The sequence below is a fragment of the Typopeltis vanoorti genome, chromosome 12, assembly GCF_054136105.1.
Source record: "Typopeltis vanoorti isolate ZY-2024b chromosome 12, IOZ_Tvanoo_1.0, whole genome shotgun sequence".
NCBI lineage: Eukaryota > Metazoa > Arthropoda > Arachnida > Uropygi > Thelyphonidae > Typopeltis > Typopeltis vanoorti.
Window position 1 is genome coordinate 80,877,832 of NC_143560.1, and position 20,034 is coordinate 80,897,865.

The 20,034-nt window shown below is 35.0% G+C and overlaps 1 protein-coding gene across 1 annotated transcript in view; it reads right to left on the minus strand.

The window, feature by feature from the left end:
* Positions 1-20,034, minus strand: part of Ddx1 (ATP-dependent RNA helicase Ddx1) — a 336,696-nt gene that overhangs the window by 252,894 nt on the left and 63,768 nt on the right. Inside the window, exon 8 of the mRNA XM_090401751.1 lies at positions 18,344-18,420. Within this exon, the coding sequence (XP_090257877.1) occupies positions 18,344-18,420 (77 nt within the window). The remainder of the gene's footprint in view (positions 1-18,343; positions 18,421-20,034) is intronic.

Here is a 20,034-nt window from a genome sequence, read left to right on the forward strand (position 1 = left end):
AGTCTGTTGTGGATGCCATGACTGAATGATTTCAAAGCAAAGTATAATAGATAATGCACAAATGTTGGATAGTTCCTGACATGATGATATAGAAAAGGATCTAAGAGGAACTGTTCAGTTATTTGCTGATGATGCAAAGCTTAGTAGAGCAATAGTTAATACAGATGATGGAGACATGCAAATTACTGAGGGGCTTTTACAAGATTAATTCAGAGGAAATTTTTCAGAATTGGTCTAGTGGTGGGAGAACTAAGAGTCATCCATGGAAACTGAGCAAGGGTGTTAAAACCAGGTTTTTTTTGCTTGGAGAGTAGTAAATGAGTGGAATAGGTTGCCAGAGTCTGTTGTGGATGCCATGACTGAATGATTTCAAAGCAAAGTATGATAGATACTGCACAAATGTTGGATAGTTCTTGATGATGTTTAGGGCCTCCTTGGAGTAGCCTGGAATAATAACATAACCATGCATTCACTAGTCCTTTAATTGACTCAGATTTGACAGAAGAGGACTTTGCTCCTGGATCTCTTTTTTCTAAAATGGCTCATACATTCTCAATGGGGATTCAGATCATGGCTTTGTGGTATCCAGGGAAGATGTTGGAACAGTTAATAAACATTTTATAATTTAGTTCATTTGATGTTGTAATAGTGTTAAAATAGTTATGAATAACATCCAACACCTAAGCTTGTTTATTAGATTTTAATTTTTAATACAATTCTGCTACTGAAGCCACATGTTCACATCCTAATGTTTCTCAGAACTCTCGTATCTCGTATGTTCCAACATCATCCAGGGAAGATGTTGGAACAGTTAATAAACATTTTTTTATAATTTAGTTCATTTGATGTTGTAATAGTGTTAAAATAGTTATGAATAACATCCAACACCTAAGCTTGTCTATTAGATTTTAATTTTTAATACAATTCTACTGAAGCCACATGTTCACATCCTAATGTTTCTCGGAACTCTCGTATCTCATATCTCGTATGTTCCAACATCATCCAGGGAAGATGTTGGAACAGTTAATAAACATTTTTTTATAATTTAGTTCATTTGATGTTGTAATAGTGTTAAAATAGTTATGAATAACATCCAATACTTAAGCTTGTCTATTAGATTTTAATTTTTAATACAATTCTGCTACTGAAGCCACATGTTCACATCCTAATGTTTCTCAGAACTCTCATATCTGTGGTCTACTATGATCAAATCAGTCTTGGTATATTAAAGCCAGAGGTATCAGAAACCAGAGTGAGGAATTTTTGGTTTTTGATCATTTTACTTTGCTGATGTTTCAATTAAGTCTGCTAGAGTACCTCTTAGTGAAAGGCTGCTGAAAGTTGCTGTTGAAGCAGTCAAGTATTGAGAGAAGTAGTGCATTTGAAGCTATCTAGTATGAAATAAAAGCCAACAGGACAAAATATAAGTCAAGAGAAGATGTAAATGACATGCATTAGAAAATTAGCTCAATAAGTATAAGGCAAGTAATCATTTTGGAGGGTTCAACTAAGAGACAGAATGGAAGGAGGGAAGGGCATATGGGAGGAAGGTGAAATTTATAGAGTAGTATATGATGGAAGTGAATGATTTGAGTGTTTGATCTAGATGGATCACCGGAGAATTTATTCATAACCAAGTGGAAAAAGATCTCCAAGTGGAAAAAGATCACACAGCCTTTTCCTGGAAGTCAATGAGCATGTGGAATTATAAAGCTGGTGATTATGATAAATCCAAGAAGCAACTTGGAGCAGTGTCATAATATAAAAATTTGTAAAGGAGGGATGCCAGTAGTGCAAGAGATATGTTAAAGAAAGCACTATTAGATTGAATATCCAGGATTGGGGTGACTAGATGGGATTTAAATAGATGAGTAAAATCATTAAACAAGAGCTGCAAAAAAATTAATTTGAGAATAGAGGTTAAATAAACTAGAGGTGCTTAAAATATTACAAAATCTCAATGAGAATACGACCATGTAATTGGATCAGATATTGTCACATATTATAAAAATGAATAAACAATCTGCACTGTCAATGACTGGGCTATAACTTAAATCTCAGCTCTGGCATGGTCTCAAGGAAAGAGGATGAAATAATTTCATTTTATAAAGGAGGCTCCAAGACAGAGAGTCAGCCAGTTATAGATCAATCACCACCTTGAAAGTAGTGGTTAAGGGATTGGAAAAGTTAATTAAAGACAGAATTCAGAAACGAATAGGCAAGAATGTGATAATAATGGGGGAAAAAACAGTCACAGTTAGGTCAGATAAGAGAAATGGCTGCATCATACTAGACTTCATAGTACCACAAAATAACTTTATTATGTGAGATGAAGCAAAGGGGAATGAAAGTGATAAGACATAGATAATAGACAAGAGAGAGTAGTATATGGTGGAGATGAATCAATAGGAGTGCAGATAATTATGGTATGTCACAGGGTTCTACACTTGGGCTGACACTGCTATTCTATTCTTACATTAATAATGTTCGAAATGATTTGAAGAAGAAATATCCAGTTGTCTGCTCATAATGATACTAAACTGATAAGAATAATAATTAATAAAGGTCCTGCAGGATGATCTAAACAGATTGATTATTTGGATAATGGATGCCTGTTCACATCAAAGTTACACAGAATGGGTTGAAAAATCTATGTGGCGATGTATTCATGTATTTCTTAGATGGAAATTGAAGTATGAGATTTGGAGGTTGATGGGGGACAGATTTGAAGTTTGGAAGACATGTGAAAAAAATAATGGGCAAAATAGCTAAAAACATTACACTTGGATGTTAAACACTCTGACAAGTGAAGAAAATAGTTTTATCCCTTCTCTGTAGGGCTTTCATATGACCACATCTATCTGGACTCTATGCACTGATTTCATGGCATAGGTTTTTTTGGGAACATGTAAGGAGTGGAGAGGATCCATATAGAAGCGAGTGGCTAAAATAGTGACCAGTTTGTGGAGTGTATTGCTATGAGGACAGACTAAAAGGTTTGTGGTTATCAAGTTTAGCCAAAAGGCAGAAAACAGGAGCAATCTTAGAAATATACAAATTATTAAAGAGATTATATAAAGTTGGATGTTAAAGATATTTTCAAATACATGATTAGAGGGAACAGACTGTCATCCTTTAGACAATAGAGAAAGGTGTGGTTAGCAAGAGAGTGAGGACCAGATTTTTTGCTTGGAGAGTGGTGGACAAGTAAAATGGGTTGCCAGAAGCTGTAATGGGGGGGGGGGGGACTTTGTTGATAAATGTGTTAAAGAAGACTAGTAGGCAATGCGTGAATTTTCTGCAGCGAGTCTTTGGACATCTTTACCAATAGTAGGTTTGAAAGTTTTAAAAAAAGTGTTTATTTTGAGCAATTGCACTCCATCATCATCATCAAATTCCTGCTATGTACCCTCAAGGGGTGTACAGGATATGATAGTACTACATGAAAAAAATTACATCGTTATTAATTTCCTATCTACAATTTTCCTCCAAATCAGTCTGTTACTTGTCAAGACTCCAACATTATCAGATCTTATATTTCTATCGTCTAAGGCACTTTGTAACGTATCAATCCACCTATATCTTGGTCTTCCTCTGGGTCGTTTTCCTGCCAACCTGGCAGAGAACACTTGTTTTGCTAATCTTTCCTCCTCCATTCTGTTTAAGTGACCATACCACCTGAGATTAGCTCTGCTAACGCATTCCTGGATGCTGACAATGTCAAGTTCTTTCGTAATATCCTCGTTTTTAATATGATATTGCCATTGATGCCATCTGTTCACGCCTATAATCTTTCTCAGGACTCTCATATCTGTGGTCTCTAGTCTTTGGTCAAGTGTTTTACTTCTGACCCAGCTCTCAGATCCATAAGTTAAAACTGGTTTGAGCACTGTCTTGTATACAGCTAATTTAGTGTTCTGACTAATTTCTCTCTTATTCCATATGAATTTATTCAATTGACTTCCCACCATACCAGCTTTGCTGATTCTGTTGTCTATTTCTATATTTAATTTACCATCTTCATTAAAATCGTGCCTAAATAGCTGAAATGTTTTACTTGTTCCACAGGTTCTCCATTCACAACACAGTTGACATTTTCAATGATTCTGCCTATTTTCATTGTCTTTGTCTTTTTTATTGCTGACCTTCATACCATATCTATTACAACAGCTATTCAATTTAGTCAGAGAATCTTGCAGACTTGTAGAGGATTTATTTAGAAGTATAACATCATCCGATTTTGATTAACATTAACATCTCCAATTTTGATATCATGTTTAATACCACTTTTCTTCATAATGTGATCCATATAGATAATGAATAACAGAGGGGATAATGTACATCCTTGTCTCACACCAGATTTAACATTAAACCATCTTTCTGTACTTCCTTCAGTTCTAACTGCTGACTTACAACTCAAATAAAGACTAAGTATTGCTTGATATAATGCCCCATTGACACCATATAACTGCAGCGTATTGAATAGCTTCTCTCTTGGCACCTTGTCATATGCCTTTTCCAAATCGACAAAACTTAAATACAGATCTTTGTTATATTCCCATGCTTTCTCGAATATTTGTCGTAAAGTGAAGATCTGATCTGCACTCCATGTGTTACAATATATTCTATACTGTGGCCATTTGGCTTATTTCTTCAATAAAAAAAAATGTGCATAAATACATACATAGCTAAAATGTTTAACTTAAATTCTATAGATTCATTACGAAGAATGCAGGTTGTCTTTCATTTCTTGCTTTTATTAGTCAAATCTGTCACAGCAATTATTTAAGTTTGCTAAAGATGATGCTCTAAGAAATGCAGAAGATTTATTCAAAAGTAGAATGCTATAAGCATACAGTCAAAAATTAAGTTTAATATCTAGTTGAATACAGGCAGCCCTCTGTTTATTACGGGTCAATTTATGCCGATTCACAATAATGACGGATGCCTGCACGTGCTTTCTTACTGTAGTGTGTGGTCTGACTGAGAAAGACGCTAGTAGGCACTCTAGTGTTCGAGCGTTTACTGAGCTACTATGACGTATATGTATCAAACCTAGTTTTACTGTTGAATCTACCTAATTGTTCTATTTAATTATTTTTTTTACATACATAAGTATTTAAATTGATAAAGTATGTAATTACATACCATGTCTGATAAAAGAAGTGCAAAAAAGTTAGTAGAACTTGGTTTTAAGAAGGTTCAGAACTCAATCACACTTGAAAAGAAGATGGAGGTGATTCGAAGAATGGAAGACGGGCAGACACGTGCTAATGTCTGTAGAAGTATGAACTTACCTCCATCGACTGTTACTACAATTATGAAAAATGCAGATAGAATAAAACACTCTGTGCAACAATCTACAGCAGTACTAAATGCAAAACATGTAAGTTATAGCAGGGATAAACTTCATGAAAAAACTATTATTATTATGGGTGGATGACTTGAATGAGAAAAACATTCCTCTGACGTAGGCTGTTATAACTGAGAAAGCAAAAACAATTTTTGAGGATTTTAAAAAGACAGATGGAGGTGAAGAAACATTTTTAGGAAGCAAAGGTTAGTTCATGAGATTTAAGCATCGAAGAAAGTGCCATAGTGTCAAATTATGTGGTGAGGCAGTGCCTGCTTTTCCTAAAGAATTTCAAGAGGGTGTAGAAGAAGGAAGTTATTCTCCTGATCTCATTTTTAATGTTGATGAGACTGGGCTCTACTGGAAAAAATTGCCATCACGCACCTTCATTTCCTGTGAAGAACGTTCCGCTCCAGGTTTTAAAGTTGCAAAAGATAGACTTACGCTTCTGTTGGGTGCAAATGGCTCCAGAACTTTGAAGCTTAAACCAATGTTGGTGTACCATTCATAGACACCACGCGCTTTCAAGTGTCCAAAAGCCATACCGCTAGTCTATTGGAAACGGAACAAGAAAGCTTGGGTTACACGGGACGTTTTTATAGATTGGTACACATATTATTTTTGTCCTACCGTGCTTCACTTCTGTAAAGAAAATTATTTGCCAGCCAAGGCATTGCTTCTCTTGGATAATGTCCCTGGACATCCTCTAAACCTTGCTGAAGTAAGACCACCACTGGATGTCAAGGTTGTTTACATGCCCCAAAACACAACATCGCTTTTGTAACCAATGGATCAGAGGATTATATCAATCTTCAAAGCCTATTACCTCCATATAACATTTATGGAAATGGTAAGAGTCTTGGACACTTCAGGAAAAACTATTAAAGACTATTGGCGGCATTCGATATTTTGAATGGCATCAACAACATCAAGGCAGCTTGGAAAGAAGTGTCAGCAAAGTGTTTAAAAGGAGCATGGCAAAAACTTCTTCCAGCATTTATGCACGACTCCGAGGAATTAGAGCAAGCGGAGAATGTTATTGAAGACGTTACCAAGGTTGTGCAAGAGGTGGGAATGGACGATATTACAGCTGAAGATGCGACAGAAGTCTTAGAGAGCCATGATAAACCATTTTCCAATGAAGACTTAAAAGAATTAGCTGAACAATCAAGTCAACATCCAAAGGAAGTGCAAAAAAATGAAGAAGGTCCTCTGAGAGCTATAAAAACGGCTGATTTACAGCATATCCTTCCAAGCATAGAAACGTTGACTGATGAACTCTGTGAAATGAACTGCGATTGGGAATGGAGTCGAACGTAAAAAGGAGTGCAATCGCATCTATTCGACCTTACACCGAGCTCCTTAAAGAGAGAAAAAGAAAATCTAGGCAGTTAACAGTGGATACTTTTTTCAAAAAAAAATGCAGGTGATCCGAAACCAGGAACTTCAACATAGAAATATGGAATATCTTTTTGAAGTTTCATATTTTTTGTACATAATTTGGTTTTGTTTTCGTTATTAATAATTTTATTTTAACAAATATATATATGTATGTAATATCAAAACTTTAAATATAATAATGTTACACATACTTCATATGCATATTTTTTGACTGCACGGAACATAACTTTGTACCTTCCATTAAAATTGGGTTCGTTTTATGCCAATTCGGTTTACACCCGTTTTTTCAGGAACAGAAGTGAGGTGTAAACCGATGGCTGCCTGTACTATCAGTGGAGTTAATGTATAGCTGACAGCTCAACACCATGTTCAGAAATTTTTCACAACCTTCTCAGAAATATACTTGTAGAAATCCTTCACGAGACATTCAGAGAAATTTTATAATTTTCAAATTCAGTTTTGTTCATTTTTATCAACTGGTTCTATTACAGCTATAATCCACTCATCTGTGATCTACATTTTTTTTGACTATGCTTTCTGGTTAGTTATGAAGTGTCACCACTGCAAAACTTTTATGCCACTCTATTTCAGGATTTCTGGCAAAATATTACTCCAGCCAATCCACATCTCCGTTTTGTTTTCCCCCCCTCTATTGCTGTTATGCAATGATTGCATTCATGCTGAATATTTCAGCCACTTTTCTATCATTGTTACCTGATTTAATAAATTTTCAGAGCAATTACCCAAAACATCCAGAATATGCTTATCTTCAATTTTTGTATCACATCACCTTTATTATTTTTGAATCTGTTTGTGGTATTCTTTCCTCCATTTCTAAGCTTTTTCAATAGGCTCCACAACAACAAACATTGTACCACCTTCATAATATATATATATATATATATATAAAATATTCTAAAGAAACACAAATATATACTTTGCAACTTTAGAAGGGGTGGGGGAGAGAAGACAACTGCACAGGCATGATGCGAGTGCAGATTTGATCAATGTCACATGCCTGCAGCATAACCTATGAGAAATTCGACTATAAAGGGATCCATAATATCTTAGTGGCTATATATATATAAACAAGAGAGGCAGGATGTTAATCTTTGGAGAATATTAAGGAAATCTGTCATAGTAATAATCTGCTTTAGAGATTTTTTTTTTTTTTTTTTTAACATTTGCTGTATATGTAAAAATCATATATAATATTTATAACTTTAAATATTTTATGAACTAGCCCCATCGGTATTAGTGATTGTCCTTTGGCTCAAATCCTGTCACTGTTCAGGATGTGAGGAAGCTTGATAGGTTTATCAAGTGAAGATAGTTTTGTATTTCAGTCTGCGTGACTCACTCTTCATTGGGATCTGTTGCTGTTTTTCCAGACAGCATAATGTAGTCGACTTTCATTGTAGCAACCCTGTAGGGACTACATAAATAGTTTGTTGTAGTGAGTAATTTACTATGGTGAATTTCTTTTAGCACAACACTGTACCTTTGGGACTTGGTTGGGGTTTTTCACTAGTTTGTTATAGTGGTGTTTGCTATAGTAAGTCGACTGTATCTAATTAAATCTTACTTGAATGTGGCGATTATACCATTGAGATGTATGCTGTAGAGCTTGCATTAACTTGGTACCAAATGGTACTAAATGCAGTATCATTTAAATAGATGACATTTTCCTTACCTCATCACGCACTCCTTATTGAGAGGTGATAAGATGCATGTGTAACATTTTTCATCCTTTTTCATATTTTAATCGAATCCCTCTTTTTGTTAATGAGCATATTCTTTATTTTACAAGACTTAACATACACTTACATCTTATACACTTATATAGAAAATTCTCTGTAACTTTTTGTTTTCTGTGTTTTTATATTTAGAAATGCTTTAATTTTCAACAAGTACTTTTAATCATCTACTCCTTTCATACTCAATGGCCAATGTAAATCAAAAAATCAGCTCATAAAAAGAAGAAATCACATAAGTTCCTGGTATAAAGTTGACTATAAAAATAGTTAAACAAAAATCATGCTAAGAATTTTGAAGATAGATATTATGAAGGTGGGGCAATGTTTGTTGGGGAGCCTATTGAAACAAAAAGCTTAGAAATGGGTGAAAGCATAAATACTGCAGAAGGATTCAAAAATAATAAAGTAATGTGATAGAAGGATATTCTGGATGTATTGGGTAACTGCTTTGAAACTTTATTAAACCAGGTAACAAATGTTGCCAGGTAAGAGCAACAGATTGCTCTTACCTGTGATATTTAAAGCTGATAAATGAAATTATAAAGACTATTAAATACTATGCATGTTTGTTATATGTCACTTCTTCATTTCAAATTTTAGGTTATCTTTCCCCACTTTTGCATACAGAAATAGAAGTGGAAGGAGGGTAATGCAGCAAGTGGTATTGTAGTACTTTTAAAATTAAATGTACTTTTCTTAATCTTAGCTCTGCAATACAGCCAGGTTAGTTGGTCGAGTGGTTAGCATACCTGCTCTCCAATCGACAAGTTGCGAGTTGGAATCCCACTGGGGCATGGATGTTAGCGATTTTCTTTAGGAGGGAGATGAACTTCATCACCCAATGTGAGACCACCTCCCTGCTTATTAGAGGCCTCCTGAAGTAGCTTGAAAAATTTCTATGTTTGGTCTACAGAGCAGCGCTTCCACCTACATAAAAAAATTAATTTAAAAATACAAAAAATTATATAAAATTGATGATATAGAAAAAAATCCCCAGCCACAGTACAAAATGCACCATGGGTTTGAAAATAACATTTTGTGGGTGGGAGCAACAAAAATTACATTTCTTATATTCTTTAGTTTAGGGAAGCATTTTCTAGTTTTATAATTATTATCATCATCATCACCAAACTCCTGACATATACCCTCAAGGGGTGTACAGGATATGACAGTACTACATGAAAAACTCACATCATTACTAACTTCCTATCTACAATATTCCTCCAAATCAATCTCTTACCTGTCAATATGCCAACATTATCAGTTCTTATATTTCTGTCTTCTAAGGCACTTTTTACTGTATCAACCCACCTATATCTTGGTCTTCCTCTGGGTCTTTTTCCTGCCAACCTGGCAGAGAACACTTGTTTTGCTAATCTTTCCTCTTCCTCAGTGATATGGTCTAAGTGACCATATCACTTGAAATTAGCTCTGCCAACACATACCTCAATGCTAACAATGTCAACTTCTTTCCGAATATCCTTGTTTTTATTATGATATTGCCATTGATGCCATCTGTTCATACTCCTAATCTTTCCCAGGACTCTCATATCTGTGGTCTCTAGTCTTGTCTTTGATCAAGTGTTTGATTTCTAACCCAGCTCTCTGATCCAGAAGTTTAAATTGGCTTAACCACTGTGTTATATAAAGCTAATTTAGTGTTTTGACTAATTTCTCTCTTATTCCATATAAATTTATTCGGTTGACTTCATACCATACTAGCTTTATTGATTCTGTTGTCTATTTCCATATTTAATTTACGATCTTCACTAAAAATCATGCCTAAGTAGCTGAAATGTTTTTCTTGTTCTATATGTTCTCCATTCACAATGCAGTTGATATTTTCAATGCTGCCTATTTTCATTGTCTTTGTCTTGTTATTGCTGATCTTCATACCAAATCTATTACAACATTTATTCAATATATTCAGGGAAACTTGCAAACTTATACTGGATTTATTTAGAAGTATAACAATATCCACATAAAGCAAAGAGCTGAGATTAACATCTCCAAATTTGATATCAGGTTTAATACCATTTTCCTTCATAATGTGATCCATATACATAATGAATAACAGAGAGCATAATACATATCACCAGATTTGACATTAAACTTTCTTCCTGTACTTCCTTCAATTCTAACTGCTAACTTATAACTCAAATAAAGACTAAGTATTTCTTGATATAATGACCCACTGACACCATTTAAATGTATCTTTTTTGAATAGCTTCTCTCTTGGCACCTTGTCATATGCCTTTTCCAAATCGACAAAACTTAAATAGAGATATTTGTTATATTCCAATGATTTCTCAACTATTTGTCATAAAGTGAAAATCGGATCCTGACAGCCTCTATTTGGCCTGTCCTTCACCAAGTTTCCTTTCCACAATCCTTCTCAACCATTTCTCAAGAATACTTGCATAATTCTTACCAGGAATACTCAGTATAAAAATACTTCTGTAATTTTCACATTCAGTTTTTATTTTCCTTTTTATATACTGATACTATGAAAGCTCTACTCCAATCATCTGGAATTCGTCCCTCTGTTCAGGTCTGCTAAACTATGCAGTGCAACCACTATAAGACTTTTATACCTGTATACTTGAGCATTTTAGTCAAATATTATCTACTCCAGCTACCTTTCTACATTTCAGGCTTTCGATGGCTTTTTCTACTTCAAATTAGGGAAGCCTTTTCTAGTCTTATTATTATCATCATTATCACCAAATTCCTGACATATACCCTCAAGGGGTGTACAGGATATGATAGTATTACATGATAAACTCATATCATTACTAACTTCTTATCTACAATTTTCCTCCAAATCAATCTTTTACCTGTCAGATATTCCGAATGGTATTCCTACTGAGTGTTTTTTTAGCACTGTGCTAGCACTGCTTGTTTCTTTTAGCAATTTTTCGAAGTAATCACTCTGTACATCAAGGATATCTTTTTCTCCAGTTTTCATGACACCTTTATCATCTCTAATTCTTTTTACAGCACTCTTTCCTCCATTTCTGAGCTTTTTCAACAACCTCCAGAATATCTTGCAACCTTCCTGATATTTATTTTTTTATGTTCTCATCAAAGTTATATATTTAGTTTAATCCTTAATCCAAGCATAAGCAAACAAAGTTTGCACCAGAAGTATTTTCAGGACTGGGCAACTCGTGGCAAAGGTGGGCAAACCTCACATCGCTTGCCTTAGTATCCCATAATGTAAAGCAGATCTCCTTGCAGACATGTATAATGCTATGCATTATGGGAAGGGTCACTACCAAGAGACCGGTTTCGACCTATATTGAGGTCTCTTCAGTGGGAGCCAGACCCAGAGTTGATACCAAGGTTGAAGCAATGCAGAAGTCATATTTACCTATACGAGTTGTCAAAAAGGTGTCACACCTTATTAATAAATTACTCTGGATTAGAGAAAGATGTTGGAAGTTTTTTTCTGGGCATTATGGGATACTAAGGCAAGTGATGTGAAGTTTGTCCACCTTTGCCACAAGTGGCTCTAGTCCTGAAGATACTTCAAATGCAAACTTTGTTTGCTTACAAAAGAAAAGAAAAGGATTAACTAAATATATAATTTATAGTCTAACCAAGGGGAAAAAACTTCCAACATTCTTACCAAAGTCTTCCCATGACTTTTGTTTAGCTAGTTTGACAGTGTTTAGTTTTCTTACATTTGTCTCTGTATTCTCTAAGAGCACAAGCTGACTTATTCGCGAGGAACATTTGATATGCTTTCTTCTTTTCCTTCACTTCCTCTTTAACTTCCTGTGTCCACCATGGAGTTCTGATTTTTCTATCCTTGCAGACAACTTCACCACATGTCTCTGGATGAATCAATCAATATTTTCTTCAGGATTTGCCACTGAATCTCCAAAGTTTGGTTCTTGTACTCAAACGCTTTCATTTTTTTTTGAATAATGAATGTGTATTTTAGTCTACAGTTCACATCTGAGAGATTCTCAACTTTTATACACTTTAAAACTTTCTTACAAGTTCTTCTTTTTCAATATGACATCCAATGTCATCCTGCTCAAGACTAAATGATGATCACTTCCAATTTCAAATCCTCTGTGCACTCTAATGTCCTGCACAAATGAGAAAATATCACTATCAACAATAACATAGACAATGAGATGTTTCTTATTCCAAGCCTCTTCTTTCCATGTGAATGTATGCACATTTTTAGTTGGCACATTGTGTTAATAATAAACAGTCCATGTCCTCAGCAGAAATCCAACAGGTATTTGTCATTATTATTAATAGCTTTGCTCTTTTCTCTCTAAAACCTCAAAAAATTCTCCCACTTCTACATTACTAGAACCTTCTGTGGGAACATAGGCCCGAATAAATCTCATTGCCCAGTTCTCCATTCTGATATTTCGCCGACATCACTCTACTTGATATTGCCTGCCATTCAAGAAGATTAGCTTCGTATTTAATATTGAATACTATAGCTACTTCTTTTCCCTGATTGTTACTGCCTGAATATAACATTTTGTATTTATTCTTTGTCATGTAGGCTTCTTATGTTGATAATACCGATCTTGAACTGTGGTGATGTTGAGTTGGGATGTGTTTCAGGACTTGTTCCAGTAGATGGCTTTTTGCTGTTGACTCTAGTTCTCTGGCAAAAACAACGAGGACCTTGTTTAACCAGGTGACGCCCCAGCTAACATGGAATTCTGTCATGTTGTACCATTATGGTCAAAGCAGTATAACTGAGAGGACACCTCTACATAGCCTTTTAAGGAATGTGGAGAACTGACCAAGGGCTTCTGGCCTAATGTCCAATCCTCACCTCCTCATCATACACCCTGTTAAGTATCTACCTAGATACTGAACGAACAATGATTGGCCACTAGGCCGGAAGCCCTGGGCGGTTCTCCACATTCCTTAAAAGGCTATGTGGAGGTCTCCTCTCAGTCATACTGCTTTGACCCTTGAGCACCCCACTTATTAGTCTTATTATTAAAGGTGTTCAAATGCTTAGATTTTTTTTGTCTGTGTTAAGCAAGTTATTCCTAGGCTCCAGGTGAACAAATTTTATTGAAATCTGGTATAGAAAAAACTCTCCGTTCCTCAAATCAAACCATCTGCATGCACGAAATTGGGTGCAGGTGGGTGGGTGGGGGTGGAATATAATGAAATGATCAGCTGAAACATAATGAAAGCTGGTATTTAGGACAGGTAAATATTTGTCCAGTAATTCCATTTCACCTTGAATTGGATCAAATTTATTGGCAAATTTGGAAGAATTACTTGAAATAATTAATAATTATACTCTGCCTTTCAATATCTCGATTATTTTTTTTTTCCAATAACAAAAAATTCTGTTACAAAATTAGGCTCAACTATTGTGATAACGAATGTTTCATGATACAGAAATGTTATGATAAGCATATTTTATGAATGTTTCCTTATTTTTTGTTTCACTTTGTTATATGGTTCAAATTCTGTATAACAGAAATATGTAAATTTTGCTGGAAACAGTTCTTACCATCCTAACTAAATTTGGCCTGCTTCATATCATTCGTGAAACAAGACCTTTAGCTTTGAGAGCAGTTAAACCTGAAATTTGTTAGCTAAAAGCAAACAAATTGCATTAGCATTAACTTTTTTTTTTGCTTCAGGTTTAGCTGCTTTCAACACTAAAAGTCTAGTGTCATGAATGATATGAAACAGACCAAATTGAATTAGGATGGTAGGAACTGTTTTCAACAAACTTCATAAATTTCCATTATACAGAACAGTTTCAAGGGTGCTTAAGGGTCAAAGTTGTACAAATGGGAGGAGACCTCCACATAGCCTTTTAAGGAATGTGGAGAACTGACAAGGGCTTCTGGCCTAGTGTCCAATCCTCACCTCTCACCTTCTCGTAGTGCATCCTGTTAGGTATCCAACCGGTTACTGATCGAATAAGGATGCAGTGACAATTTGGTATTTAGCTGACCAAATCATATTCATATTGTCTTAAAACAATGTAAAATGATGGTACAACATGACAGAATTCCATTAAACAAGGATTCCTTTGTTTTCATCAGGGAACCAGGGTGAACAGCGCAAAGTAAGCTAGCTATTGGGACAAATCTCAGAACATGTCCCAACTCAACATCAGCAGCGTTCAAGATTGGTACCATCAACTTAAGATGCATCCGTTGAAAAGAAATGGAATAAGTACCAGATCGACATAACAGGCATGACTAAAACAAAGAAGAAAAAACAGGTGAGATCTTTCTAAGAAAATACAAAATATTATATTCAGGCAATAAAAATCATGGAAAAGAAGGAGGAGCTATAGTATTCAACACTAAACATGAAGATAATCTTCTTGAATGGCAGGCAATATCAAGTAGAGCGATGTGAGCAAATATCAGAATGGGGAATTGGATAATGAATCATTTGTGCTTATAGTCCTACAGAAGAAAAGACAGCTGACACAATCAAAAATAAGAAGTTGGTCCTTGTTGAAGATCTAAACAGCAGAGTAGAAAATTATTAGCAGACATACAGATACGTTTTGGGAAAATTTGGAGAAAAGCACAAAACTAATAATAATGGCAAATGCTTGCTGAATTTCTGATCAGGACATCAGTTATTACTAAAATGTTCCAACATAAAAATGTACACAAATTCACATGGAGAGAACATGCAAGAAATAAGAAAAGTCTCATTGGTTATGTTATAGTCGACAGCAATGTTTTCACACTGGTTCAGGATGCAAAAGCATACAGAGGATTTGAAATAGGAAGTGATCACTATTTAGTTTTGTGCAGAACAAAACTAAATTTCATACTGAACAGAAGAGTGTCAGAAGGTTTTAAAACAAATCAAACTTGAAGAGTTTTCAGAGATGAACTGTGGACTCAAATACACAAACAACATCATTGAAGAAAAAAGTAAAGTTTGAAAACAAGAACCAAACCAGTGGATATTCAATGGTAAACCATGAAGAAAACATTGATTGATTCAGCCATAGAGGCATGAGGTGAAGTTGACCTGTAAGGATAGAAAAATTAGAACTCCATGGTGAACTTTTAACTGGAAGTTAAAAAGGCAGTCAAGGAAAAGAAGAAAGAATATACCAAGTTCCTGGCGAATAAGTCAGCTTGTGCTCTTAGAGAATACAGAGACAAATGTAAGAAAGTGGAGCAGTGTGTAAAACTAACTTAACAAAAGTCATGGGAAAACTTTTGTAAGAACCCAGAAAATATATATCAAGAAGGTGACAAAATATTCTGGAGGCACATGATTGAAAAAAAAAATGAAAGAATTTGAGAACAGGAACCAAACCTTGGAGATTCAGTGGCATGCCTTAAAGAAAACCCTGGTTGATTCAGCCAGAGGCAGGTGGTGAGGTTGTCTGTAAGGATAGAAAAATCAGAACTCCATGGTGGACACAAGAAGTTAAAGAGGCAGTGAAAGAAAAGAAGAAATCATATCAAATGTTCCTGGCAAATAGGTGAGCTTGAGTTCTTAGAGAATACAGAGACAAATGTAAGAAAGCTAAACACTTTGTAAAACTAGCCAAACAAAAGTCATGGGAGGACTTTGGCAAGAACATAGAAAATAAATATCAAGAAGGTGGTAAGATATTCTAGAGGTTGTTGAAGAAGCTTAGAAATGAAGAAAAGAGTACTGTAAAAGAAATCAGAGGGGTTACAGGTGACACAAAAAGTGGAGATAAAGATATCCTTGATGTATGGAGTAATTACTTCAAAAGACTGCTAAATGAAACAAGCAGTGACAGCACAAGTGATAGAAAACATAAAACAAGCAATCAATCAGGAATACCTTTTTCTACTTACTTGAAGTCGAAAAAGCCATCAAAAACCTGAAATGTGGAAAGGCAGATGAAGTAGATGTTATTCGACCAGAAATGTTCAAGTATGGAAATATAAATGTTTTATATTTGCTGCACAGCATAATTCAGAAGCCTGGAGAGATGGTCATCCAAATGAATTAGAGTATGGCTCTCAGAGTACCCATCTGTAAAAAGGGAAATTAAACTGAATGAGAATTACAGGGGTATCTCCTTGCTGAATCTTCTTCTAAGATTTATGCAAGTATACTTGAGAAATGGCTAAGAAGGAATATGAAAGGGGAAACTTGGTTAACAACAAGTTGGATTAAGACCAAATAGAGGTTATCAGGATTAGATTTTTGCATTAAGACAAATAGTTGAGAAATCATAGGAATATAACAAGGATTTGTATTTGTGTTTTGTTGATCTGGAAAAGGCATATGACAAGATGCCATGAGGCAAGCTCTTCAAAATACTACAGTTAAATAGTGTAAATGGGACAGCAGTTAGAATTGAAGGAGGTACAGGAAGATGATATGTTAAGTCAGGTGTGCGACAAGGGTGCACATTATCTGCACTGTTATTCATTATCTATATGAATCACATTATGAAGGAAAGTGGAATTACATCTGATATCAAAATTGGCAATGTTTATCTTAGCTCTTTACTTTATACAAATAATGTTATACTTCTGAATAAATCCAGTACAAGTCTGCAAGATTCCCTGACAAAAGTGAGTAACTGTTGGAATAAATTCAGTATGAAAATCAGCAACAAAAAGACAAAGACAATGAAAATAGATAGGAACATTGAAAACCAGCTGTATCCTGAATGGTGAACCTGTAGAACAAGTAGACCATTTCAGCACTTTTTTGGCACACAATTTTTAGTGAAGATGGCAAGTAAAATATTGGAAGTTTATTTTCCAGAGTAAATTAATAATAAAGTGGTACACCTTTTGGCAACTCATATAAGTAAATATGACCTCTCCATTGTTTCTGCCTTAGTATCACCACTTCTGGGTCTGCCTCCCACTGACAAGACCTCAATAGAGGTCGAAACCGGTCCGGGTAGTGACCCTTCCCTTAATGCATAGCTTTATACATGTCCGCAAGGAGATGTGCTTTGCATTATGGGAGATACTGAGACAAGGAGTGATGAGAGCTTGGTCCACTTTTACTACGAGTTGCCTCAGTCCTGAACTACTTCAAGTGTAAACTTTGTTTGCCTACATTTGGGTAAAGGATTAAACTAAATTTATTACAAATGAAATACGGATAAAGACAAAAGAATTGGCAAAGCTGGTATTGTAGGACGTCAGCTGAATAAATTTATATGGAATAAGAAAGAAATTAGTCAAAACACTAAATTAGCTGCATAAAAGACAGTGTTCAAACAATTTAACTTATGCATCTGAAAACCGGGTTAGAAATAAAGCACTTGATCAAAGATTAGAGATCATAAATAGAATTCTGAAAAAGATTAGTAGAGTGAAAAAATGGCATCAGTAGCAATATCACATTAAAAATGAGGATATTAGGAGAGAACATGCCATTGTTAGTAGAGCTAATCTGAGAAGGTATGGTCACTTAAACAGAATGAGAGAGGAAAGATTAGCAAAACTAATGTTCTTTGCCAGGTTTGCAGGAAAAAGACCCAGAGAAAGACCAAGATGTAGATGGATTGATACAGTAAAAAGTGCCTCAAAAGACAGAAATGCATAAGAGCTGATAATGTTGGAGTCTTGACAGATAACAGATTAATTTACAGGAAAATTGTTGATTGAAAGTGAGGAATGGTAACTTTTCATGTAGTATCATATTTATCATGCACACTCCCAAGGGTACATTATCAGGAATTTGATGATGGAGAATAGGTCAGATTAATTTATTAACTTATTAGCTTAATAATGAAAAAAATCAATCTAAATGAATTTTGTCTTATTAAGCTATTACAAAATTTGGGTAACTATTACCTTATTATAAAACATCACTCCTGTTAAAATCGATAACTTACCTCTCCATACGAATCGAACTGTTTTCCAAAGGATTTCTTACCAGTCCCTCCATATCCAAATCCCTGTTTATCAGTACCTGAAATAAAAAATAAAATTAATCCCTTCTAGATAGTGGAGTGCTTTCTGCTCATTCAAAAGAGAATAGATGACTCTCTCAGGTCTTAACTTTTTTTAAGAAATTTGCTGGCTAATGTTGTGGTCTCCACCTTCTGGACATCACCACCATCAAAAGATCAGTGAAATCACTAGTTAGAAAGCAAGGTATGACATGCCTACTACCATCTAACATTTGTAATCCTAACTAGTACTATCATATGTAATCCTGTGAGATTTTACAGTAAGTTTTTCTTAGATGCACTTTAAGAATTTGAGTTTAAAAAACCAGAAGTATAAAAGCTGCCTGCAGCAAAGATTGACTAATTGAACCAGCTGAAAATATATAAATAAATAAAATAAAATAAAATAAATAAATAAAAAATCTAAATTTTTTTTTAGGTCAAACCTATAAATGTTTTTTTCCCTGATGATCTAGCACTATGGATGTTACCATAATGCTATGTATGCTCTATCTGAAATAGACACACACACAAGTGCAGATTTTCATGTTATCTGAAATTTAAAGTGAAATGAAAAACTAAACTTTTTTTCAGGTGTTTGTGTAGTCTTGTGATAATAACATTTCTGCTTCCCTAATGCTGGATTTCCAGAAGAAAGATCATTATATGTTTGATTCTGTTGAATGAAGGCAATAGGCGTCGTCTTCAGCCAGTTCCTAGGTGATCTTTGGTGCAGGCAAGTAGTTTTTGCCTATTCTATTCTTAGACTGCACACTAATACCAGTTAGGGTTTAGGAACCCAAGATGGAATGGTCTGCTGTACTCTCACCATCTGTACATCTACAAATTGTTGGAAGCTATGAACTGAAATGTCATATGAAAATGAAGGATGGAGACTAGCTATTTAATAATTTCCAAAAGTTAAAAGTAGGAGCTATAGGAGTTCCTCTGAGATACCAGAAGATTTTTCTGTTTACATACAGAGAGGCTTCAGTGTTGTGATTATTCACAGCAGTGCTTCACAGTATATAGAGCATCATGAGGAAATAATTGAAATTAAAGTTGAAAAATCTAGCAAAATATTGGTATATTCATAGAATAAATTATAACTGTGGTGAAAAGTATAGCACTCGTTATTGTAGAAACAATTTAAATAACTGAAATGGACTAAATGTCCTACCAGGACACCCTGTAGGGATCAGATAAAAAAGTTCATTCTGAGAAGTTAGGCTAAATGTAGTCTTAGAATAACTTTTTCCAAGATCATTGGCAATTAATACAGCCATATATATGTAGAGCCCCGTAGCTCAGTCAGTATAGACATGCCCTTTGGTCAGAAAGACCTGGCTTCAATTCCTGTCAGTGACGTGAGGAACCTTTATCTGGTCTCTTTCAACAAAAAGTAAGTTAGCTGATCTCATACAGAGGTAGGGTTTTTTTTTCACCCAGAAACTCTGGTTTTTCATCCCCCAGAACAGGCAAACCTGACCTGTGAACATACATGGATTGCAGTCATGAATATGTCCTAGCCATATGCCAGTCCTGAGCCTGGATAAAATGGGGGGGGGGGGGGGCAATGGTGAACTACCTTGTAAAAATCTCACCAGGAATACTTTGTGGGCAATGCCTACAAA